This window comes from Kogia breviceps, chromosome 4 (genome assembly GCF_026419965.1).
Source record: "Kogia breviceps isolate mKogBre1 chromosome 4, mKogBre1 haplotype 1, whole genome shotgun sequence".
Lineage (NCBI taxonomy): Eukaryota > Metazoa > Chordata > Mammalia > Artiodactyla > Physeteridae > Kogia > Kogia breviceps.
Window position 1 is genome coordinate 155,463,248 of NC_081313.1, and position 27,769 is coordinate 155,491,016.

General features: G+C 36.6%; 1 protein-coding gene across 1 annotated transcript in view; it reads right to left on the minus strand.

Annotated features, from left to right (window-relative positions):
- Positions 1-1,156: 1,156 nt before the first annotated feature.
- RNF145 (ring finger protein 145) overlaps positions 1,157-27,769 on the minus strand; it is a 62,313-nt gene continuing 35,700 nt past the window's right edge. The window contains exons 4-11 of the mRNA XM_059062677.2: positions 27,626-27,717; positions 23,232-23,467; positions 20,598-20,773; positions 16,853-16,993; positions 14,552-14,734; positions 7,322-7,469; positions 5,794-6,150; positions 1,157-3,546 (exon numbers count right to left, since the gene is read on the minus strand). Coding sequence (XP_058918660.1) covers positions 3,163-3,546; positions 5,794-6,150; positions 7,322-7,469; positions 14,552-14,734; positions 16,853-16,993; positions 20,598-20,773; positions 23,232-23,467; positions 27,626-27,717 — 1,717 coding nt within the window. The 3' untranslated portion in view covers positions 1,157-3,162. The remainder of the gene's footprint in view (positions 3,547-5,793; positions 6,151-7,321; positions 7,470-14,551; positions 14,735-16,852; positions 16,994-20,597; positions 20,774-23,231; positions 23,468-27,625; positions 27,718-27,769) is intronic.

A 27,769-nucleotide genomic window follows, 5' to 3' on the forward strand; every position in this document is an offset into this window, starting at 1 on the left:
TAATTTGATCAAGTATCATAAAAGAGAAATTGAATCTAATTTTCTGGTTTTCTCTTCAGTAGTACAAACTAGGTGGTTAAACTTTATGTCTTCTCCTTAAATCAGAGGTCTGACAGTGAGTTGAATACTATTAAAAAAAAAAATGACCAGAAAACAGAAATTTGAAATACAGATGGCATTATACAATGCTACTGTCCCAGCATATTTGAACAAGGAACAAATTAAGTCAGAGGTACTCAACTGGTATATTTTCAATCATTCACAGGTGTGCTCCCAGATTTTGAATAATGTGTAAATAAAAAATTAAGTGGTGCTTCCACTGAGGTGTGGCAGTCATCAGCACAGCTGATGCATTCTCTTTCCAGGCCCAGGAGGAAGACTGAATTTCTGCAGCCTCTTGTGGGGGTGGGACCACAATTCTGGCCAGGGGGTGGTACATCCACTGCTGGGAGGAGCAAGTAACTGCTACAGGACAGCCTTCCAGAGCCTATTCCCTTGCCATGACCATCAGGAAGGTTCAAGTCAGTGACTGTTCCAACAGCCTAGATCCCTGAGTACCTGCACCAAATACAGCACCCCACCCACTCTCCAACAGACACATATGCAGTATGTGGGACATAAACCTTTCTTTTGAAGCCACTGAGATCTTGAGGGGTTTTGTTACTACAACCTAATCTTGCTCTCCTGACTGAAACAAAAGGATATGCGCTGATAAAGAGTGTTATTTGCCCACCAGGCTGCTGGGCTGAGAGGCTCATGTGACTTGGTTAAGTACAGCTGGGGTCTCTGTGCTATTAGGAGGTTAAAAAGTGGTTTGTAGGGGCTTCCCTGGTGGCGCAGTGGTTAAGAATCTGCCTGCCAATGCAGGGGACACGGGTTTGAGCCCTAGTCCGGGAAGATCCCACATGCTGCGGAGCAACTAAGCCTGTGTACCACAACTACTGAGCCTTCACTCTAGAGCCCACGAGACACAACGGCTGAGCCCATGTGCCACAACTACTAAAGCCCACGTGCCTAGAGCCCGTGCTCTGCAACAAGAGAAGCCACCACAATGAGAAGCCCGTGCACCGCAACCAAGAGTAGCCCCCGCTCAACGCAACTAGAGAAAGCCCATGCATAGCAGCAAAGACCCAACACAGCCAAAAATAAAAATAAGTAAAATAAAATAAATTTATTTTTTAAACAGTGTTTTGTAATATGAAACTATGACAAAGAAATAGTTTTATGAAAACATCTGAGAACTTTTCCTGAAGTCTATATGAGAGAGTCAGTCCTTTGGTGCTTATAAGGATGGCCGAGTTCACTGTGCCATAAATAATTTCAACTTTATATGCAATTTTATTCCTTTAAACAAGGCACCAAACATTTAATATTTGAATATGTACCTTTTACACAAGGGCTGAAATTCAGTTTTAAATCCAAGATTGCTGCTAGGTTTTTGGACAACAGCCTGACTACCACCAGAGGGTGTCATCTGCTGTTTTCTGCCTGACCAGGTTCACCGAAAGGATGGTGAGAAACTTTCCGCTATACTTGGGGAGAAATTCATTCTGGTCTAACCACTTCCTTTCTAAGTGTAAAATCATGCTGGTGTCAGGCTAGTTGGATAGAATCACCCAGGAAGCTATGAAAGGCACATTCTCAGGCACCCCAAAGGTTAACTCAGTAGGTCTGAAGTGGGGTTCAGAAATATGTTTTTTAAAAAGTTCCCTAGATACTTCTGATGCAGAGATAGGTTTGCTACCAGTGGTGTAGATTTCAAAGAACTGATCCTTTTCAATCAAAATGTTTTGCCATCTGCAGGGCATTTTTTGACAGGGTGATCAAGATATCAGAAGCCCAGCTGGATAAGCAAAACCTCCTGAGAACAGAATTTCGGCAAGACACCTTACAATAATAATCATCACAGAAATAAAACATTGTTATCTTCAAATTTAAATTTATTAAGACATTCAGCTATGTCTGTCGGTCTACATCCAAATTTGCTACTAAAAATAAAATAAAGTCACATCCCACATTAGGAATACCGAGTCTGAAAAACACTTTTTGAGCCAAGCCTATTGTATAAATAAATGACTAGTTTCTTTTCATATCAAAATTCCCATAAAAAATTACATTCCCCCCTCCCCAGTTCTACCTGTAGCCATGATGAATGTAAAAATTTAAATATGACAAATCCTTGTCAAAAGAAAAGGTGCAAGGTCTATTAACAGCTTTAAAAGTGGCATTTGCAGAGTGTGATCATACAGTTATGTACTCATTCCCAAAGTGCAAATATTGCCATAATTTAACACTGTTTTGATTCAGTTGCAAGAATTAAACATTACAGAGGATTGAAAAGTACACTTAGGGCCTTTATCAGTGCCCTAAAGCCCTTCCCACTTTGGCGTCCTATACTAACGTGGACTCCAAAGTGTTCATTAGAGTTTTAGTTTACTTCACACAGCCAACACAGTATACGATGTATTAACAAAAGTTTCATATACATCACAATATTGAAGACTCCATCATAGAGTTCAAGAGTCTCAGATTACATGAATGCACCCACAAGGCCCAAGTGCCCACCCCCCCCCCTCCCCCAAAGCACATACGAAGTATGAGCGTGCTTCAATCTTTGAATACAATCAATGCTTTTACATCTTTGATTTCATTTCAGTGCTGTACAAATAATCACCTGACTGAGTTCCAATTAACTGAGGGAAAAGGGGGTAGAGAAAAGGGCTGGTCACCACTCATACTCTGTAACAAGAATGGTCCTGTCCCATAGAAAGTGAAATATCAGTTCCACTTCTGCCTGCTTCCTCTCATGGTGTCCTCATGCTCTTTATCCTCCTTTCTTTAGCCCCTTTCAGACACTGAAATTTGATTTTACTTATCCCTTACAAAGCAGGGGCCGTTTCTGAAGTTGCTGAGGTTGAATTTTCTTGGCAAACCTCTACCAAACATCAGCACAAGATATATAAATACATTTTGATTAGCATACTTTGCAAAATTTCTCCCGCAAAGTCAAGGGGATGAAAGCAGGTGGTCTCCACTGAGAGTACTTCCTGGATTAGACCCTTGGAATGTCAAGTTTCCTGCCTAATCACCTCACACATTCACTCCTCAAATCTGGGCACGAATTCCGCCATGAGTTACCTGCACCTCCAGAGGAGCAAAGCATTACTCCTGCTGCTTGTCTTCCAGGCTGACCTCAACAGGACGTGCTGCATCTTTTGCACTAAGAGGATTTTCCTTGGGATCACAAGTCCCTTCCTGGCTATCTGATCTTCTCGCAATGCATTCATCATTGTCCCTAGAACCTTCTTGCACCCGGGTCCCCTGAGGACGCTCCTGGCCTGGGGGTTCAGTACCTTCCTGAAGCACATTTTGCTCAGCTCCAGCAGGAGGCTGTGGAACCGGGTCAGCTCCTAACCCTGGCAGCTGCGAGGAGTTTTTGAGGTGGCAGTGGCACAGAGGGCAGGTCTCCTGGACATACAGCCACTTCTTGAGACAGCCTGCGTGGAAGAAATGACTGCAAGGTGTGATCACAGCAGATTTCATGTCCTAAAAAGGGGGAAAAAGATAACTCGTAAATGTCTATTATCTAAAATCTTTGCTGCTATGCTCGAGTTCTAGTTCCAACATTTCTTTCTCATAAATTCTCCATAGAAAATTTGCAACACAGATCTTAGAGTAAAACTCATTTTATATTTCTGTAATAATCCTCTTGCCATCAGAGACCCCTTTATACAAATAATACATGAACCACTGGCTAAGCAATTTTTAAAAAGAAGTAAAAACCAAAAATGAGGAAGAAACGACCTTCGTAACAGGGTTCAGACTTAGTATGAAACAAAGGTTATGAAACCGTAGCAGTATGATCACTGGGTCTCCACGAGTATAATTAGGACCTCAGGAAATGTGATGAAGATTGGACTTTTTCCACTTTTTTGCTTCAACACAGCTCAACACATTATTCCATGATGAGATTATTGGCAAGGAGACAAAATCAGCCACATAACACCAGGGTATTGGCAAGGAAGTGGCAACTTCATTAGGGACAATGTATATCCCAGTTTTCACGATATAAGCCAGTGTTTTTGCAACGTGCATCAGAATCACCTGGAGTGCTGGCTAACCATGCATATTCTGGGGCCACCCCAGACCTACTGGATATCTGAAGATGGCATTCACAAATCCATAGGTAAAGCAAGCCACCCGTGTGACTTTAATGCACACTTAAGTTTAATAACCACTGGAATAAGAAATGGTATACTTTGCACTAGTAGTCCTTGCATAAGATATATTTGGGGAGGGAAGGCTAGGGATATGAAGTTTAAATTGTATTTGGTTGATCAACCATTAATTTTGTTTAAAGTCCCCAAACAAGGAGTTGTGGCTATAATAGAAATTCCTTGCCAAGAACTGGTAACACCTGGGAGTCAACTTTTAAGCAGAAAGCCATCCAAGGAAGAGCAGCCAGCTAGGAAGGTAAGCAATTTGAGTTTTATTTTCAGTGTGATATCAGCAGGTAGTTCAAGCACCTCAAAAAAAGTGATGTGACAACAGGAAATACAAAAAGAGGACTCTCAAATCCCAGAGATGGTATATTTAGACATAGGCTGCTGAAGTTGATGTGCCCCAAATCTGTCTTGGCTATGCTTTGCCCTGCATACAACAAGGCTACCGAGCACAAAGGACCCGAAAGAAGACAATGACCACTTAACTTTGGGGGAATCTACATTACTCCTCAATCCCCCCAAATGCAAAAACAACCTGGAAAATATTATTTTGCTAGTACCCAAAAGTATGCTCTAATAACAATCAAAAAGTGGCAGCTTAATTTTACTCTTAGGAAAAATTCTTATTCTAGATGGCCTTCACGCATAAACACATACACATCCCATCTATACTGTAAAGCAGCCTTGGAGCAAGTACCTCCCCTGTATACTCACTGACACTATCTATAGTTTTATTCCGCCAGCCCACACTTCTTAAGAGTGATTTTAAAGGAACAGTTTGTGTTGTGGCCCAGAATTTCTGCCCATACTTCCAACAGTACAGTTTAGCTGTAAAAGCTGCTACTCAATCACCCACCTGTACAGGTGACTGGTGACTAAACTCTAGGCCTGTTGTTGTTACTGTTATATTTCCAAGCTGATTTAAATACTATCTTTCAATTCTTGCTAGAAGGCAGTCATCAGCTATTGAGGGCTCATGCACCAAAGATGCCAGGGAGGCCAACCATAATGTACACCAACTGGGTGCCTCTGCCATATCTCCTGCCCCCCACTTCCAGAGAGGCTGCATCCACCTCAGATATACCTCAGCCCACAGGGAAGCGCACACTCTCTCCACCTACATCAAGTGAATGAACGTTTACTCCCTACCCTGGAAATACCAGAGGGAAAGAGTCAGAATCTTGGCACACCACTTTTCAGAAGTTGCTGACTCCTGATTGATAGTACGTATTTGATAGTACACATATGTGTGTGTGTGTGTGTGTGTGTATGTGTGTATATTCAGGAGTAAATATAAAATACATCTGACCTGTTTTTCCTTTATTTATGGGTGAGCAATAATGTTGAAAATAACAAGAAATTAGAACTTGAGGAACTGAATTTAAAACTTACTTTAGAAATAAAATGGAAATATTTTATCAGGTCTTTAATAATATCTGAGGCCCACTTTTTTTTTTACCCAGGAGATAATTTCTGCCTGGAAATTTAACTTGAATTTGGATAATGTGGTTAAAGTCCCAAGGGATACATGGTATGAACCACTCAAATGGCTTCTTACTGTATGAGTTACCTGATAACAGATGGCACAAATATCATTGTGTTTCTCAAGCTGCTCTTTCGTAGCAATGGGTAATGATTTAATCTTATTCACAGCATCCCTTCGGAGAAGGAAGCTCTTCCACCCCAGTTGGGCCCGAAGCCACACATTATAGTAGGAATGGATGAAGATGATCATTGAGCCCATTACTGTCCATTCTCCAAAGATGGTCTCAGAGACGCCGTAGGCCACCACACAGAGGGCCACAAGAAACTCCAGCAGGCGGTAAGTGCCGTTCACATAGTAGATGACATCATCCATGTTTTCTACTGGCTCTTTTCTGAATTCCTCAACCATAAATAAGACATAAATAAAAAGTGTTCCTAGAACCTGGAAAAAAAAAGTATGTATATAATCACTAATAAAGGTTTTTCCTAGACTTTAAGTGATAACACATTACTAATATCTTTAGTACACCAGATTTCATATCCAGAGGAGACAATCTCTTAATGGAGATTTCATATCCATTAAAATGTGGGTGATCTCAGTAATACAGATCTTTGATACTGAAAAGTACCTTGAGATATAACTTTACTAAAATGATTCTGATTACTAATCAGTCTTCTCTGACATTCTTTCCCTCTTTCCCCTGGTCACCAAAACCCTCACAATTCTATCTAAAATTTCCTAATTCTGTACTCATATCTGTTCCTCAACTGTCAAAGAACCTTTACTTCTAACAAGGAACAATGAATAAATCTTTGTCGCCAGTGCTACATTTTTCTTTTACTTGTTACTGATTAGGCAGCCAAGATACACTTTTTTTTTTTTTTTTTTTTTTTTGTGGTACACGGGCCTCTCACTGTTGTGGCCTCTCCCGTTGCAGAGCACAGGCTCCGGACGCACAGGCTCAGCGGCCATGGCTCACGGGCCCAGCCGCTCCGCGGCATGTGGGATCTTCCCAGACCGGGGCACGAACCCGTGTCCCCTACATCGGCAGGTGGACTCCCAACCACTGCGCCACCAGGGAAGCCCCAAGATACATTTTTAAGTTACAGTAAGTTTATCCATTCCATGGTAACATTGTGTGTGTGTGTGTGTGTGTGTGTGTGTGTGTGTGTGTGTGTAAAGTATATATATCATGTCCGTGTAATACATACACAGGTATCATTTATTTATATACATTATGAAACTATGGATATTTTTGAGTGAGCAAAATGTGCTCCAAACAAGCACTAAAATCTTTTAATATTTTATAGTTACTTATCTATTTAAGATTTACATGACAGTTCTGTATCATACCATTTTGAAAAGGAGATATTGCAAAGTTTAATTACCTTGATTAAAAAAAACTACAGTGACAGACAGGCTTAGTATTTTAATAACCTACCTTCTAACTCCTATGCTCAAATAAATGTAATGCATTCTAGTAAAGAGGATGGGAAGTAATCACCTAAATAGACCACTTATCATCATTAATCTTGAAAAAGTTTAATTCCTTTTCTGGAAGGAAAAATAAGAAAATCAGTTATTATATAAAGTTAATTAATCCTGGGCTTACCTGAAGAGAGGTGAGAATGCTGCTAGAAATAATGATAAGAAGCCAAAAATCCATGTGGAAAAACTGGCAGATCATATAAGCCATATAAGCAGGGAACACCAGTAAAAATAAACAAAGGCTCACGGCACGGAAGTGTTTCCATAAACTCCTAGAGAAAGAAAAGTATTCTTTTAACGTGCCTATCACCTAGCAGCACAACTAACCGATCTTGTGCCATGCTTCAATTTCACAGCATTTTACTGCACACCCTTCTCCATGCCAGTCACAGTGCTAGATTTCAGGGCAAGTCATGTCAAAGGCTTCAAAGCACCTTTTCTCTTAACACCCCACACTCAGTCAATTGCCAAGTACCACCAATTCTTTTTTTTTTTTTTTTCTGAATAGTTTGCTTTCAATCTCATTCCCATTCCAAGCAATCTCAAAGCGATGTCAGGCTTTTTTATAGCATTAAACTTCAACAATTTTAACAGTAATGTGCTGTCCTAAGTTGTGACGTCCTCTCCTCACCTGCACCACCCTGGATGAAAATCTCTGCAGCCGTGAGTGCAGTGTTACTAAGAGGAATGGCTCTCCGATGAGCAGGGGTATTACCCCTCACATCTGTTGAGGTTGGAGAAAAACTATGAACCACTGCACTTTAAGACCTACTAGTTGATCTTCCTCCCTTCTAGCCCCTGTTCCTAGAGAGATTAATCGTTCTAAAGCTCTGCTAGCATAATACTGTCAATACCTTCTCTAAACTTCCTAGCCTGGCATTTTAGGTCCCCCACTCCCAATTTTTCTTTTTTAGCCTTTTTTTAATTTATCTTTTTGGGCTGTGTTGGGTCTTCATTGCTGCACGCGGGCTTTCTCTAGTTGCAGCGAGCGGGGGCTACTCTTCGTTACAGTGTATATACAAGCTTCTTATTGCAATGGCTTCTCCTGTTGCAGAGCACGGGCTCCAGCAGTTGCAGCATGCATGCTCAGTAGTTGTGGCCCACGGGTTTAGTTGCTCCGCAGCATGTGGCATCTTCCCGAACGAGGGCTTGAACCCATGTCCCAGCATTGGCAGGAGGATTCTCAACCACTGTGCCACCAGGGAAGTCCCCATCACTCCCAATTTTTTGGTCCAAACTTGCCAACATCTGTCCCTCACTACAAGCAAAGATGGTTAACTCTCTTCCTAAAAAAACACAAGCACTCTTAAAAACCCCACCAGAAATGCCTGCATCCCACTCTCTCCTTTTCTAAACCCTTTAGACTATCTCAAGCTAAACAAATATATTTATACAGGTAATGATATCCTTTCCCCAGGAATCACCTACCCTCTCAGAATTCTTAAATCTGTACCAAACAATCATAAAATAAATTGAAGCACTGCTTCAATATATAGATATTTATATATAATATTTTATATTATGTATCATATACACCTAAACAGTCTTACTTATATTTTTATATTTATTATTTAAATAAAAATATTTTATATGTACACACATTTTTAAAAAGTCTTATCACTCATATTTAATCTCCTCAAAAATAGGATAACTTCAGCTCCTAAGCACAGAGGCTTGTTTGAAATAAGTGCCAAATAAAACTTGAAAACTTATTTCTGCTTGATATTTTTCAAATTATTTTCCATCAGTTACTACCTTTTCTTACCTATCCATCTATCCACCCAAGTGCAAAGCCCTAAGATATAAGCCCGACAAAAGTTTATTGTGGTCATTACACAGCAGAATAGTTCCATGTATAACTTTACGCTTTTAAGACACCCAACAAGTCAAGAAATTTCTTAGACTTAGATTTCAGCTTCTGATTCCACTTGAACCCTCCTTGTCAATAGTGGAATACACAGGAGTCCTCTAGTTATGGCAAAAGGAGAAGGAACATAATCTTTTATTTAGCTCTTCGTACATTGTACTATTCTAATAGATCATTCCTTAAATATATCCCCAATTTTTTTTTTTTTTTTTTGCGGTACGCGGGCCTCTCACTCCTGTGGCCTCTCCCGCCACACAGCACAGGCTCCGGATGCGCTGGCTCAGCGGCCATGGCTCACAGGCCCAGCCGCTCCGCGGCACGTGGGACCCTCCCGAACCGGGGCACAAACCCGTGTCCCCTGCATCGGCAAGTGGACTCTCAACCACTGCGCCACTAGGGAGGCCCCAAAATTTAATACAGATTGTAAACCAACTTCTAAAAGAAAAATGACACAAAAACCCTCCCCCAACAAGTGCCTTAAGCAGAACCTTGAAAAAATATTTTTGTGCAATAATTAAAAAGGTATGATTTCCACCTCCTACAAGTTTATTATTTACTTTATATATCCAATTTATAAGACAAATGATGATGTAATGACTTATTACCCCAACAAGGGATTAAAAAAAAAAAAAAAGATGCTAGATACTTCCATTTCCTTGGTAAATAAAAGCCAAAGTTGGAGTAATTTTTTAACATAAGGATCAAAAATCTAGAAAGAAATCAGCGTGAGGCCCAAACAGCCATCCCCTCTCTTAAAAACAAAACTCAATTACAATCTATGTAAACTGAATATCAAGACTTAAATCATTTAATGATTTCCTAATAAAAACAAACACAGATTATTTAAAAACATTACGAGGAAACGTGAATTTCAACCAAAATAGTTTAAAGCTCATAGCCACAATAATTATGCTGTTTTAATTAAATATCAGCATCTGTGATATGTTCTCAAGTCCATGTGAAGTATCTCAAGGAGACAGAAAAGTAACATAAATCATCCTGCCTACATTTAACTCTATTACAACATAGGTGGCAGGAAAAATAACCACACTAAGTTAAATGCTATACTGTGTGGGACTGTCCACAGTTAGCAAGTCTGGTAAGAAAGTAAATTATTATTCTGGTTAAAATTAAAGCTAGGTACTTTGGAAAGTGTTTTACATCTTTTCTTGTCAAACATTTTTCTTATGAGAAGTTAAGGGACAAATATAAACCTGCCATAGTAGCCCTGCTTTGAGATTCCAAACTTTTACTTTTTTTTAAAGAAAAGCAGGCAGTAGTTATAATAGGGCAATTTGCCTTAAAACTTTAAATATATTTTTCAAAATCAAGCTAGCTGTGATCCACTTATATAATTTACATATATATATATATACAAACATATATTTATACATGTACACAGAAAAGTAAATATAACATTATGCCAACAGTTTTAAACTTAGGTCTAATTTCTGTGTTTTATATACACATAAACATTACATACATATTTATCCTTATTTAAGCAGTTAAAATTCAATAAAACTCTAGTTTAAAATTAAACATAAAACGAATAGCGGACTATGATGCTGGAATCTCATCCCATTAACAGGTTAAGCACTATAAAGTGAAAAAAAAAATGTTTTTAATCCACCTCAACCCATTTCATGAAAAGTTAGTCATGTGAAAATCTGCTATATCATTTGAATACAGCAGACTCTAGTTGTAAAATTCCTTGCTAACAACTGTAATAAAATTCCTGGATAAGAGTAACAATTATATCTACAGCTAACACTATCTGAGACACGTTTTTAAGTTTAAACACCGGAAATTGCCTCCAGTCCAAGCAACACCAAGACTTGTGAGGATTTTCCCCTAATAATTACTTCCTTAACAACAGAGAGAAGCAGGGTTTCAATATTACCTTTTAATTGTTCTCCTAATGTGAGAATTAGGATATTTTTCATTTCCTTTTTTAATGGTACACTTAACTGAATTAATTACAATCCTGGTACACTTAATTAATCACAATCCTCTGTTCAGAATGCACTATCTTTATTGGTCTGTGCATGTCCCTCCTTTTATTAGTTCGTAATCCAATTAGCTATTTTAAATACCTGAAATGTAGCAAACATTCATGAACCCATCTCCCCATACAAAAGAGGTCCTGGACGATGTGGCAGGCCAGCCTAGTCCATGTCCTGCCTCCCTGCACCCAATGAAACCATTTCATGAGTCCTGTACTCTTCACTCTCTTGCTTGCTTCCCTTTCTACAGTTTTGTTTATCCATATGTACTCCTAAACAGTGTATTTTAAAATTCTGTTTTTGACATAAAAATAATTCTATATTGTCATCTTTTTGGATTTACTTTATATATTGCTATGAATCATTCATAATGTTTAATGCATCACTTTTTAACATTCCACTGTGACTATTAACACATTTATTCACCCCCTTTCCTGTTTGATTGGCATATGATTTGTTCCCAGGTTTTTGCTATTGTGAATTGTGCTATGAACATTCTTCTACATGTCCCTCCTGAACATGCACAAGAATGTCTTGAGTATCTATGTAGGAGGAGACGATGCTAAACTGTTTTCCAAAGTGATTACACTAATTTACACTCCCACCAGAAACCTGGGATATCTGGGGACCTATGTTTTCTTCTACCCTAGGTATCAGCTTTTCTTTCCTCTTTCTCCCTTCCTTCTTCCTTCTTTTCTATTATTTATTCATTGCCACTTCCACAGGTTTAAAACAGTATCTCACAGCAATCTTGATTCACATTTTTCTAACCACTAAAGACACTGAACCTCTCTTCATATTCATTGTTTCCGCTTTCACTAAAAGCCTGATGATGTATTTTATCCACTTCTCTCACCAATCTGAGCTATTTACATATTCTTGATACTAATTCTTGAGCAAGTGTGAATACTATAAATTTCTTCTCCAAGGTTTGTAACTATCATTTCTAATACAAGTTTCCTTTAGGTTTAGAAAATGTTATTAATTTTGATAGTTAGATTTATCATTCTTTTCTTTCATAATCATAGTCATTCTTAGTCTCAGTCTTTCACGGCCAGTTCCATCAGTTTGAGAATTTTTTTTCCTACTTGAAGGTCCAAAATATACTACTCTACGCAGATTAATTTTTTATTTTGACATTTAAGGCTCTACCATTCTGGAGTTGATTCTTTTGTTTATGGCTGTGAGACAGGAATCCAATTCCATCTTTTTCCAATTAGAAACCATTATTTTCCAGCTACATTACAGAAGAGAACCACCTGCCCCACTCATCTGACATGCCACTTCGGCCATACACCAAAGTCCCACATATATATATGGACCTGTCTGGGGGCTCTGTTCCATTGGTCAAGTTGTCTATACTTGAGCCAATTATTATAAAAACTTCACAGTATCTCCTATTGTGAGTGAAATAAACTTTAATTTATCTTTCTCAAATTGTCTGTTTGATTTCAATATGGATTTATACTGGTTTCAAAGAATGAGCAGGGGTGGGGGGATAGTCTTTCCGTTGTCTGAAAGTATTTGTTTAAAACAGGGATATCTGCTCCTTCAAAGTTTGGTAGAACTTGCCTATAACACCATCTGAGTCAAGATGTTTACCATTTGCTTCCATTTCTTTAACAGAACTATCCAAGCTTTTTAATTCTTAAGTCAGCTCTAATAATTTTTATTTTTCTCACAACTTTTCCATTTCATTTGTTTAAAAAAGTACTGCCATTTAACTGTTGATTGTATATTCTAATTCCCATAGGCAGTGGTGGGAGAGAAGTAAGAACAGAACCCTAACTGTTCATTCCTATCTCATCCTATCACAGCCAAGAGCCTCTCCTACCTCAGGCCAATTAATGCTGCTACAGACACGAGTAACAACAGTGACACCAATCCAAAATAACCACTCCACACCAACACACAGGGCTTCTCAGTCTTGCTTCTTTCCCTCTAAATTTCCTCTGTATTTGATCTTGGAGGAAGAAGCCAGTAATGATGCTAGTTCAGCACCCTGGAAGGACACAAAACTGAACTTACTGGGGCCTATGGCAGTGAAATTATGGTCTTATTTCTCTCTCTTTTCCAAACTTTCTATTGTATTATATCAGTCTTTTAATTGGTATAATTAATAATACTAAAGGATACTGCCAGAGATGACAAAATAATTGTACTTAGGTCAAAACCCCAATTTAAGTGACTGCTTAACTAAGTTCACCATTGAATTCAACATCTTAAATGCTTCTGCTGAGAAACCTTAAACCTAAAAACCAAATCTCAAATAAGTATAATGATTAAAACTATCTGAAACATATCCAAGAGCTTTGAGCTTATTTAAATTAAATTGACTTTTTCAGCCATTCTACGGGTTTGACAAGGTTTCAGAATGTTTGGCAATATGGGATATGGGGATAGAAAGATAAATCTGATTAACTATAATTAAAATGTTAATTTCCTTACTTAAAAAGCACCACCAAGGAAGCAATTAAATCGGGTATTTCTTTTTTTCTTTTTTTTTTTTTTTTTTTGCGGTATGCGGGCCTCTCACTGTTGTGGCCTCTCCCGTTGCGGAGCACAGGCTCCGGACGCGCAGGCCCAGCAGCCATGGCTCACGGGCTTAGTTGCTCCGCGGCATGTGGGATCCTCCCGGACCAGGGCACGAACCCGTGTCTCCTGCATCGGCAGGTGGATTCTCAACCACTGCGCCACCAGGGAAGCCCTAAATCGGGTATTTCAATAATCTATAATCAGAGTGTGTAGAAGGATGCTGGAAAAAAATAGTGGCACTGAGTTTTAAGCAATTCCTTACAGAAAATCCTTGTATAAATTACCATAAGCCTACCATTAGGTAGGTTACACCTCTACAATTCTTAGATATCCACTGAATTATAAATATTTACATCATAGTATCTTAAAGAGCCAAAGAATAATTTGACTTTTAGTTCTTATGAAAATTTCTGTAATATGAGATGAATATGAATCCAGCTAGTCCCATAAGGTGTCAAGAACCCCCATTAAAACCTCAGTTAGCTGCAAAACACCATCAGATGAGACTATTCCATAAATGTCTATCTTTATGATTGTCTGACAACCTTTATTTTTCTCTCCTTCATTTGCCCTTTCTCTCAATGTTTCCTCTCCTTTAGCATTGCACAGAATAAAATTGTATATTATTTGTTATATTTACTGTACTGAATTTTATGCTCTACATTCTTAATTTTAAAACTGGATAAGTATAAAAAAGTACTACATTTCTCTGGAGAAGAAAAAGCTGATTTGTAGTAATTACTTGGCCTTTAATGTGACTTTTATATACAGGAATGTTGAGGAAAAAAGAAAACAGAAAAGTCAAATACATACAAAAAATAAAAATGTAAACTTGTTAATAAGCTAATACCAATTATTCATCCATCTTGTCTCTAAACAATACCTAGATCTTCAGACAACAAACTTATGTAAACAATACGACAAAAATTTCTTTTAGGAAGTTTCTTACTTGTCTCTAGATGCTCCCAGCGCCAAAACAATAGGATCTGCAATTTCTAACATAGACTGCAGGATAGAAGCTACAACAATGAAAAGGATAATACTGAGCAGGAATGCCCGATGAACAACCTGCAGCTCTATCAGACCAGTCTGCACCGCCAGGATTAACAGCGTAACTCCTTCTGTCATGCCCCTAGAAAAGCACACGTTGTTGGAAAAACAAACAATAATCAGAATCACATTTAATTCCGAGGGAAAATAATCCAAAGGCTTAGACTGTTATTATATATTTGTGATCTATTCTGACTTCGACAAAAAAACTTGATCAGAATATTAATGTAATATACAAGCATAATGCATCACTACATGTGCAAAACATAACAGCTATAATTTTAGCATACTGTGAGGAGAAAAAAAGCAACTTCTCAGATAAATAAAAGTGCTCTAACCAGGCTTTGCTAATGAGTCAGACACTCCTACCATTCTTAGATATCCACTGAATTATACATATTTACATCATGAGCTATATCCCGATTATAAAATAGAGAACCACAGGTGAATGTCTCTGTAATCTTGGAGTAGGGAAGGTCTATTTAAGAAGACCATAAGAACCAGAGACATAAACAAAAATACTTTTTTTGAAATTCAATTTCCATATGGAAAATATATACAAAGTCCTAAGACCTTTTTATCCTATTGACTTGAATTATAAGAATCTTACAAATAAATGAGAAATGAGCAAAGGACAGGTACAGTTTTCAGATACACAAATTAGCAAATATTTCAAATTTTGATGACTCAAGTACTGACAAGGAATGTAAAAAAATATGGGCAGACTAAGGTTGAGGTATAAACAGGTAAAATGTTTCTGGAGAAGAATGGCTAATAAATTTAAAATGTACATACCCTTCAATTCAATAATATTACTAGTAGTTTACCCTATGGATGTACTACAAAAGTTAAGGTATACAGATATAGATTTTTAAGACACACACACACACACACACACACACACACACACACACACACACAGAGATTTGAGAGATAAAGTGAACAATGGAACATGTTATGTGACATCATGGGGATACAATCAGTAAAATCCAAACTGAAAAACTAAGTAGGACAAACAATCCGATGTCTTCAACAAATAACATTAAAGGGAAAAAATACAGAGATAGCAGGAACCTAAATATTGAAAGAGACTTAAGAGGCATACCAGTCAACTACAATATGGGCATTATTTGGATCCTCAGTTGAGCAAACAAAATGTTTTTAAAAATTTAGACAGATAATTAGGGAAATATGAACACCAACTGGGTATTTGATGTCAAGGAATTCTTCTATCAGAAATGAATGCTCTATTATAGTTATGGTTTTTTCCTAAAAGATTTAGAGGTAAAATAGTATGTGGAAAAGACTATATATACTTTTCCCTATAAGAAATGTTTTAAATTACCATCTATAGCTGTTACCTTTGGGGAGAGGAAATGGGAAGTAGGGGAAGAAAGTTGTCATTTTCCATTTTGTGCTTTCTGAATGGTATGAATTCTGTGAACTTAAACATGAATTATTTTTCTGTCTTGTCCCCACTCCCTTTTTCCATTATAAAGGTGTTAGCTGGGACTGGCAAGAAAATTACACAGCATAGGTTTTTTCTTTTCTGTCATTAAAAAACTAATATACAACAAATTAAAATTTCCCCTCAATTTACAAGGTACTCAGCATCTGCTAATTATGAAATATTCCATAAAAATTTAAATACTTTAGGAGGTTACATAAACTTATATAAATGAAACCATTAAACCTCTACGTTAATTCAGATAACAGAAATCATGACAAGTTCTAGAAATAGTTTCCTATACCTGATCTTAGTGATTTAATAACAACTGGAATAACTACTCTGCATCCTCATTAATGCATCCTCCTTTGAAACTTCAATCAGTATCAAAATTATGTTCAAACATTAAAAGAAAAATCTTTAAGAAAGTATCAAATTTAGAAATCTGATTTTAACAGAGCGACACAAACGTCAAATGGGAAAAAAAGCAAGCTTTCCAAAAATCTCTTAAATAAATCTAGGAAAGGAAAGTGTCTAACATACATTGTTATGTATATACAATAAAAATACATCTTTTATACACAGAAATTTAGTTATTTTTCATAGTATTTTAATCTAAATATTGCAACCATTCCCAAAAAAAGTCCTCAAAATTCCATTTCCTCTAAAATTCATCAACAAAGAAATTCATCATTCCTTCTTCAAGTTACATAAGATTTAAATGTCTAGAGCTATTCAGGGTGAAGAACTTACCGATTCATGGCAGGATCATTCATGAAGGCTCGATAACCCTGCAAGTAAAACTTGCAGAGTGTCAGAACACCCAAGGCAACAAAAGAAACCGTGAAGACCAAACCCAAAAGTGAGTAAGGAGTGCTGCAGCATTCAGCAATACTAGAAAAAAAGGGGGGGAAATATTGACCGATAAAAATTGTTTATTTGGAATTGAAACATCTTAGGCCTTTAAATAACCACCAAGCTTGAACTGATCCTCAATGAAAACACCCCAAATTTGAGATGAAATCACCTAACCACTGTGTTAATAATTTAAATCCATTCTTATTATTATCCTATCCTCATTTTTCTAACTCTTTGGCAAATATTCAGCACATAGCACCAAATCTGAAACACAGCCTTTTATTTTTATTAACTATCATCTTCTTCAAAGGTAGTAAAACTCTGAAGGCTTAAATCTTGTTCAAATCTTAAGAAATATCTAATTAACATGCTGATAATATTCAAAAGAAACGTGTATAGTTGCCCATTGTTCTTCTGAAAGGTTCTGGCTGTTCAAATTGATCAGACTGTACTGCTAATGTGGTTCCTTGTCAAAACTCCTTCTCTGACCAAACTGCTATGGGGTAGGGCCTGTGCAGACTCTGCAGCCCCTGACTCCTCTCACTCCAACAGTGTCTTCCATGCTACTGGTGCTTTGCATTTTAATTAATTTAGGCGTAGGTAAATGCAGGTTTTTTTCTGGGTTATTTCAAAAGCATGTCCAAGAATACAGACCAAGACCATTTAAAAATAATTTTAATACCAATTTTTAATAAGGAGAACTGGACTTGCACTAAACCTTGGAAATACATTCATATTTTATAGAAATACATTCAATACTTTTATTGAACATATTTGAGAATAATTTAACAAGTATTTTGCAAATATATGTAATATTATGTACCAATAATTTGGATTTAGCATTTACAAAGCAACTAATAAAACAACATTCAAAGAATGGTATCTGAAGTTTTGAAATTTCAGTGAAGAATGTCTTGCATGGATGAGGAATTCATTCAGTCAAATCAGTATCTGCCCTTTACTATGTAGCTCCATGCCTCTGCTACACGGTTATCCTTCTTACCCAACTGTTTTTAAGTTACTTTTTATGGGAAAACATCTAATTTTACGTAGACCACTGTGCATTATGATGAGGAAAAAAATGTTTGGTTTTCCATTAGGAGCCAAAATATCTACCAGTCATGGTAGTTGACAGCTAAAGAAGAAATCTTATGGCATTTTTACAAGCCTAATTTCTGAAATGTTTGATACTTTTCTCAGAAAAATCATTATATAATATGTTTCAACAAATTGTCCAGTAATTTAAAAATATGAGAATCATGGCTAAAAATAACACTAAAAATTTTACTTCATTCCCACTGGAAAAGTATGAAAGTTTTAATGAATGTCCATACAATTTCTCTATTCTTGTGTCCATATTTAAAGAAATCTGTTTTACCCAAACAGTATGATTTAATTACATTTTCAAGAGGAGCACATTTTTTTTCTCTTACTTTAAAAAAGAGTGTGGTGCTATTTTTCAAGAGCATACTAAAGAAAACAAAAGGTTTCAACCTAGCTCTGGGGAAGTGAAAGAGGCTGGGAAATTTATAAAACTTTTCTTCCCATCTCTCCTCAATGAGACATTTTATTGATTTTAGTTTCTATTTCCTGGCTGCAAAAAAACCCTTTTTGTTTTTCAGTTTGTTTGCCATGCTTTGTTGGTTTGTTTTAGTCAGGGTATCCTGGTAAACTTGTGATCCTCCTTTTGAAAGTAAGTTGTTCTTTGGCAAGGCAACATACACACATAACCTGACGCACAAGAGCATCAAGAAGGACAAAGAACGAAGCTTACAGAGATACAAATTAATGAAAGAACCACACAGGAACTTCTCTATAAAACACCAAATTAAAATATTCTTATATAGAGAAGGGGCAATCTATCCTACGTATGGAAAAGGAATAAAGAAGAAAATTATTTTGGCAAGATATCTAAGCCTCACCTAAAATCTCAGCATTATTTTCTTACTTTGTTAAGTCCAAATTCATTCATAGCTTACTGATTTGTTAAGCCTCTTACATTATACTATGCTTCATTTGATTGTGCTTCACAATGGATAATAATCTGGTTTAAAACATGACCAAACCCAGTCCCACACTGAGGTTATCCTAACCACAGAACTGTATATCTCTCTTTCTCTTTAAATTCAGTTACTTTTTGGACCATTTTAAAACTCTGCATAAAATCACAATACTTACATAAAAACAAATAGCAGTGAAACAATGACTTGGCCATTAAAATGTGTTTGATATCAGTTTATTGCATGTTTATAGGGCTTCCCTGGTGGCGCAGCGGTTGGGAATCCGCCTGCCGATGCAGGAGACACGGGTTCGTGCCCCGGTCCGGGAGGATCCCACATGCCGCGGAGCGGCTGGGCCCGTGAGCCATGGCCGCTGAGCCTGCGCGTCCGGAGCCTGTGCTCCGCAGCGGGAGAGGCCGCAGCAGTGAGAGGCCCACGTATCGGAAAAAAAAAAAAAAAAAAAAAGAATATTGCATGTTTATAAAAGCTACTTTTTAATTAAAAGTCTCAGAAAGTACAAAATCTGACTCAGTACTGATAAGCTTATTTTACTTACTTGTCAAAATAGGTATTGCCCCATGACATTTTTATTGCTGTTTAACTTTGTAACGTTTTCAATCTTAACAAGTAACATGCTCCTTAAAGAGAGTAAATCTGTCTTAAACATCTTTTCCCCTACACCACTTAGTGCACAACACTCCATCATTTTGGATGGCTGCTAAACAACAGCTCTACTAATTAAAACTCTAAAGTTCTATTCGCCTATACTTCCTTCCCAGGAGGAGAGTTTCTTTCTTGCCTTTTAAAGCGACAATGAGCCAGGGAATGAAGATGTAGACCCATTTGCTAGATTCTGAGGGCTTGAGATAGAAACTTTGAATTCAACAGTGACAAATGTCTAGATAAGCTCACAACAAAGATAATGAGGTGGAAAAAGGACTCTAATGACTTAAGATTTTTTTTTTAATAATTTACTTTAGAAATCAAGTCTTAGAATTCCTTTAAGTTAAATAGTAAAACACTATGATGTACTCATTTTACCATTATTTGACTCTATCTTAATACGGAAGCAAGACATTGAAAGTAACAGGGCATAGTGAAAGTGTATAGGTAAGTCACAGGATTTGGACTCAGATGGGGTTTGAGTGTCAGCACCCCTTCTTTTGGCACTGGCACCTGGGCAAGTTACTCTTGGTAGTCTCCTTAGCTCTGAAATGCTAATGATAATAAAGGCACCTTTCTTGCAGGGCTGCTATAAAAGTAAGTATGAAGAAGTGTTTATTAGTGTGGCTGGCACATATTAAATACCCAATTAAAGTGACAGTTATTTTTAGTAACATATTTCTTTTCCAGTAGTTTAACTTGAAATTGAAAAAACATTTTTACAATTTGCTACATACCTTTCCACAAATCATTTGCTGTACTATGGTCTACAGTGCAGCCAAATATACCACCATTATTATATTAGCACCTCCCTACATTGCCAGACCTAGGCATCCACTGAGTGAAAATCCTATTTTAATTGAATATGAAGCACTATAAAAAGACTGACAAAAGTTAATTTGAAAAACTTACTATTCCTAGATCAAAGTTTTCTCTTCCTAAGGTAATATATAGTACCGTATACTCTTATTAATTACCTTGTGAGGAAAAGGAAAAGAAGCCTCTCTCGTGATGCAGGCTGATCTCGAGTACTGAAATAGGAGTAAATCTGAAGAGCAAATAAGACGAGCCAGAAAACCATGAACAGTACAGGGACTACCAGCTGATTCCACAGGGACATCCCCAAGGCTAGAAGGCCATATACCTCCACTACCTGAGTAAGAAAATACGACTTTAGGAAAACACCTTGTATCACTTCAATAAACACATTTAAACACAAAAGAGTTTAACCTAAAGTACTTAAAGAGAAAATCTGAGTAGCTTTTCTTTTCTTGCAAGATTATTTCAACTAAATTCCTTCAAAGTTAGCTCTATACATACAAGTAGGAATTAGCATGTCTTTGTTAATTTTCTGATTTTGCATTATTATTACCAGTTGACACACACTCATCAAATGGCAACAGTAAACTGCCCTAACAGTTCAGGGATAATGTCAAAAAAAAAGTCACAGTCAGAGTAAAACTACGTCAAGGGAGTTTGAGGAGCCTTGGTAAACTTACTCATGTCTAATCAAAATGATCAGGACTAGTATGAACTATGCAATACTGCTTGAGGGGCTAGGAGGAAGGGAAATATAAAAGAATTTTCCAGAGTTTATTCAGGAAGGTCACAGATGAGAAGTAGTTTGATGGAAGACAGAATAATCATTGGAGAAGTTTATTATGGAGCAAAGACAAGAAGTCTTTTCCCCCAGACAAATCAATTCCCCTTGCTCCTACTGTGTATTTATCAAGCAACATTTCTCAAATGACTTGGTTTGCCAAGTGCATTAACATCAGGAAATAAGGTACACCTAAAAAAAGTTTATTAAACCACTATAAGTCAATAAATTAGCTATCTAGTTTATAAAACAATTTCTTATGAGACTGATTAGGAGGAATTAATTCTCATAATCTGATTCAGCCTAAGAGTACAGCTGTAACCAAGTTTCTGGAGTTACTAAGCCAGGGACCGGACCCTGGTAACACAACAAGGTTCTGCCAAGTAGGTTATAACCTCTAACCTAAGCAGCCAATTGGTCTTGCCAGAATGCTTGGTGTGACACCAGAATGTTTCAAAAACTGTAAAGACCTTAAATGAAAATACACTGACTTGTAGGTTATTCTAAATTTACATTTTTTCATCTGTAAATCAAATATTTTTTCTAAAACTGAGTCATGATTAACCCCTATTTTTTCCCAACTAGAAAATACTGAAAGAAAAAGGAAATTGTCCAGCTAGCTGCAAAATTATTATTAGCAGCAAACTAATCACTGAGAGGTAGAGTACTTTTCCTCCTTTCCATTCAAGGAAAAGACCACTGAAATACCTGACAGTTTCCATTTCTTGTCTATCCAATTCTTTCCAGGTCACAAATTTCGTAACCTATACTTTATTTTCAACAGCAACACCTTGTGCTACAAGGACCTTATGGCAACCAAGAAGGTAAACATGACACTGAACAACGGAGGCTTTGTCCTCACGGTGACTAAATAAACAGTATCCAAGTCATATTTACTGAATATCTACCGCTTCTTACAAACCAGGGTAGTTCCACAAGATTGAATTCAAATAAAAAATACATAAATTCATCATTCTGACTCTGAATACAACAACCCTTCCCCATGAAGAAACTGTTCAATGAGAGTATGAAAATAACTTCATCTTCTTCGGAAGATCTACTTTCAAGAAAGTTGTTCAAGTTAATCATTATGTAAGATGAAGAAATCAGTAGAATCAGGGTAAGGCCAAGAGCTTAGGGAGTTTTTCTGGGAAATCTGCCCTTGGGACCACAACAATAACAACAAGGAAAGGATTCATTTAGTAGTATCAGTTTGACCAATCTGAAAGCTTCATGCACACAGTAAAGAGCTAGGAGAGAATGCCCATTTTAATACTCTCTTTATACCAATGTCAGTTTTAAGACCTATCTTATATACTGAAATTCAATGATTAAATCAAATAGAACTATTTATCTCCTGAATACCTACTGTTTGTATCTGGAAATAATGTTTGAGAGCAAAGGCTGATAAGTAGGAGAAACAGAAGCACGTTATGTTGGCAAAATCAGTCCAAGCACCACACTAAATGAAATCTGTCATACCATAGCCCTGAACTATTTAACTTCTCAGTCTATTAAACAAATGTAAGGAAAAAACTATACTCACAGTAGGGCTATAATCAGGAAAAAAACAGGATTTGACCTCTAGGTATTCAATTCTACATCATTGTCTTTGTTATCGTAGTTAACACTGAATATCATCTACCTGGCACTGAACTCATTCAAATCTCACGGATACCCTATGCGTTAAGTACAACAAGTTATTATTAGCTCCATTTTACACATAAGTAAACTTAAGTGACTAACCCCAGGTTACACAGCTGGTAAACAGCAGCATCAGAGTGAGACCATCAGAAGCAGACCATCTGCTTCCGGAGAAGCACTTACTTCACTTTACTGCTTCTCAACAGAACTTAATAAAGAATCTCAGATACTCCTAATTAGGTTGAAAACAGTTACTGTTTTGAAACTGTCAAACATAATGTTACCATGACCATGACTGTGAAATAAAAGTGAACTAAATCTTTAATATACTTAATATTTATGTAGAATTTTATCTACACAGTCTTACCTGAACCAACTCTCTGTATGCAGACTTAGCAAGGTTATAAGGTACTAGAAGGTTAGACCCAAGAAAATAAAGAACTTCCAATCCAGTAAAAATCATAGCAAATTTGTTGATGATAACAATTGTCTCCAGAGGAACAAGGCAGAGGCGTGCTAGGAGAGGAAGCATGTGAGCTGAAAAGAGCCAAATCTGCTTCGTTTTCATGACACAGGAGCATAAAGTACACACCACCAACTGACCTAAAATGGGGGGAAGAACGTATTTAATTTTGAGATTCGGTATCCACAAAATAAAAACAAAACACTGTTGATAAGGATGATGACACAGCTTTTGAATGAGTTTAGTTAGAATCTCTTAGATAATATTTTAAATCAAATTTTAATTTCATCTGACCAAAATTACATATTCACATGTTCTGTTAATTTTGAGCACCCATTCCCTAGGATTGACTTAAAAAAAGCAACACAAATATCCACTGGTCTTTATCACATTCCAGATGGCATATATAATATGGCAATTTTTTAAAATGTCTAATTCAAACAATAATTCAGTTACAACTAAATATATTTAGCTACTTTTACAAAGGCCCTCAATATTTAACTGTTCTCTTCTAAAGGTGAAAGTATAAGATCCAAGAGATATAGTTACTTGTCCAAGATCATGCTGTGACAAGATTTATTCTGAAGTTTTCAATCTTTAATTGCTTCTACAGGACCATGCAAGCCTTCCCAAATGACTCAATAATGAGAAGTTAAAACTGAAAAGTTTAAACAACAAATTTTTCTCACAGAGGATTATGCATGATTATAGAAAAGTTAAGAAATACAGAGAAGTAAAAAGGAAAAAGAAGCCTCAATCTCCTACAATCCTGTCACCCAAAGGTAGCACTGTTAATGTCATGTTCATTAAATAAGGTACTGCATGTAAAGCCTTAGCATTTTATCTGAAACCTAGGCAGTGCTCAAAGATATTCATATTGTTACCTTTTCAGATTTAGTCTATGCATGTGAATATACACAAATGTTTTATATAAAGGAGATTATAGCATACACACAATCAGCTTTTTTCATTTAATACATATTATGCATATATCTCTCAAATAAATAAAGGCTTTTGTTGTTTTTTTAGTTAAAAAACTGAATGCATATGACAATATTAGCATTTGGCTATTTTCAAATATCTCATAATTATAAAATGCTTTGTTATGAATAAGCTTGTACATTTACGACATCATTGTATAAACTACTTGGAGCACATTTCCTAATATTTTCTTAGCCTAAATTCCTAAACGTGGGATTACTGAGTCAGAAGAAACATTTTGTAAGGCTTTTGACACATACTGTCAATTGCCCTACAGAAAGTAAAACAAAAGACAAAGAGAGAGACAGAGAGAGAGAAAAAGGAAAATGGTACAGTAAGAAAATTAGGGGCTCAATGTGGGAGGAACCTATAACCAATTGAGAGAATTTCCAGAAAGGGACAAAAGAGAAAACAGCAGGGAAAAGTTATGGTGAGTTGAAAGGAGAGAGGCCTCTGGGGAATGATACCTGAGAGTAGAGAGGAGTGGTACAGGAGAAAGCCGATTTTCATCATAAAATTGTGGTATTTCTTGACTTTTAAAAGTAAGTATATTTCTTTGATTAAAAAATTAGCTAAAAGTCTGAAAGAAATAAAATACTCAGAGGAAATGCTTTAATATTAGGAATGATTAGGAATTTTCATTCTGGTATGTCTTACTTTCACTGTACTCATAGCTATGATATTTAAATTTCCTTGTTCAAGTCCTCACAGCTTTCTGAGAATCTGCTGCCTATGTTATAATCGTCAGTTTGGCTCAAATAAAATTCTCTTTTTTCTTCTTAAAAAAAAAAAATTTCCTTGTTCAGCATGATGTAAACTTCCTTTAAGCTCTGAAAATTCCCATAAGTCTAGGAGAGCACATTCGGTATTCAGCTCTGGGGTTACAGGCTTCCTTTATCTTCTTTCACAGAAGAGTATGACTCATATGCTGTGATTCTCTTTAAGAGAAGACTACTCCTCTTATTTAGGTGAAAGAAGGAAGGAGTCATACTGTTAGTAGAAATCTCTCCTATAGCTCCAGAAGAAAAGGAAATAGTTTAACTTGACATGCCTATTCCAACTGACAATTCTGAGTAAATCAAAATCACAATGTACTCTTTGGATTTCAGGATTCCACTGTAAGAACTATCTCCAAAAAGTCTGTAATCCTAAGAAATGATGGCATATTCAAATTACTTAATTTTTCATTAAAAGTTCACTAGTGAAATGGAAGAAAAGGAGTAGAAAGTTACTTTAAAATCAAAGTCTAAAGAAAATTGCTACTTAATAGTTTATGGATTTTGTTTTATTTCCAATTAATTGAATCTTAGTTGAGTAAACACACTATCGTAACCACTGATAGGAAAAAATTTAAGGAAATATACAGATTTATACTAAATTGTGTCCATTATAGAATAAAAGAGACCACTTTATGAGTTTTCTAACCTAGCAAATATTTTCATACCTGGATGTTACCACTACTGAATATACCAATTCATGGGATATAGCCGTAAAGCAACATTATTTTTGTGTCCTACTGTCTTAAAAGCCACTCTGTGAACTGAGTGCTCTCCTGCCCCTAAGGCAATTCCCATACCTTTTCTAATCTAGCACAGGTTACACAATCTAATCTAATCGAATCGAATCTCAATCTAATAACAAACAAAACTTTGAAAATGATTTAAAGTTGAGGGTTTTCCTTTATTCCAGCTAAGGCCTCCTAGGCATCACAGAAAACCTGCAATTGTGAGAGGGAGTAGAGAGGTTAAGGCAAGTTTCTTCCTCTTTCTCTGCCAGCACAGTTTCACTCTCTTCCTGACTTACGACTGAAGCAGGCAGGGAAGGAGAGGGAGGGAAGTAGAAAATTCTTACTGAACTATGTTCTTACAATGGTATGGTGTTGGTGCTCCCTGCAGTTGGCGTATTTAAAATAGATCTCCTTTCTCCTGGGCACTTTTAAGGATTCTTCTGATTGTTCCCATCAGTGTGGATCTCTCATCTGCAGTACCCTTGATGCCTGTTATGTACCCTCCTCTGGCTGTTTTCGGTTCTTTCCTCAGCTCCTTGGAATCTAGAAGTTCAATCCCTGTTGGAGTCTTCTCATCCTTTTTAAGGGCCCTCTTGGGAGGACCTAAGAAAATTCCATTGACTCTTGGGGCCCTCATCTAGTCCATAGTAAACTAACATCCTTTGCCTACACAGATTAGATGATACAGGAGAACCCCGTAAGACATTTTCACTCCACAGTCAAAAACTCAACAGCCAGCCAGCCAGTCCAGTGCTGGCCTTTATATCAGACTAGAATTATAATACAAGCCATATATATAATGTTTAATATGCTGGTAGCATCATTTTATAAAGGTAAAAAATAAATAAAATTAATTAATAATATATTTTATTTAACCTAATATATCCTAAATATTAACACACAGACATTCAATCTATACTAAAAAATTAATAAGACAGTCTACATCATTTTTGTACTACGTTTGAGAAATTGGGTGTGTTTTACACTACAGTATATTTTAATTTGGACTAGTCACATTTCAAGGACTCACAAGCCACACGTGGGTTGTTTTGGATGGTGTAGCTTTAGATATTGCAGGCCTAGGTTGGACACCAGTCTGTAGTATCCCCCCTAAGCCACAAAAAAATATGTGTCTCCAAATGGTCTACCACTAAATTCTCTAAATGAGAAGGGCCCAGCAGTTATTTTAGAGAAAACAGCTCCCTAAAGAAATCCTCCTTCAAATCCCAACATTCAACCTCTTAACACCCTCTTCATGGGTGAATTTAAGAATCACATACTGGTTTTCTCTCACTTTCTTTTTTGCAACTTTGGCATGGTAGGGTCTAGTATTTCACTTTGGACTGTATCCATATTGTTTTGGGGTCCTAGCCAACACTTCTATTTTAAGCATTCTGCTACCTGAATATTTCAATCATGTCTCAAGTTCTTGATGTTTCTGGCACTTTATTTTTGACTATAGGATAATGGCTTTCAACAACAGTAAACAACATTAAGACATTACATTTCTCATTTTAATCTTACAAAGTAATTATTAGCTTTATTTTTAAATTAATCTTCCCAAATACTTACATTACCCTTAAAAAAACACAAGCAACTACAGGCTATATGTGATCATACACATGTAAAATAAGCAACACCTATGTATGAAAGAAAAAGACTAACATTTAACAATGGCTATGTTTTGAAAGTCATCATGAATAACTTTGAGCTTTCCAATTTTTTGTAATAAATATGAACCAATTTTAGAAGATAGTAATTAAGACTGGTTGGTTCCTACATACACTTTTAGTTCTTTTATAATACTTACCTATTAAGGCTGTGGTAAACCGATTCATGGAGAGAGGTTCTAAATACATTGGTCCTTCATAGGCGGACTCCAGTTCACTCCTAACGTAGTCCCTAAATAAGTAAAATGATAAGAATGTATTAGATACATTCCAAGCACATATGG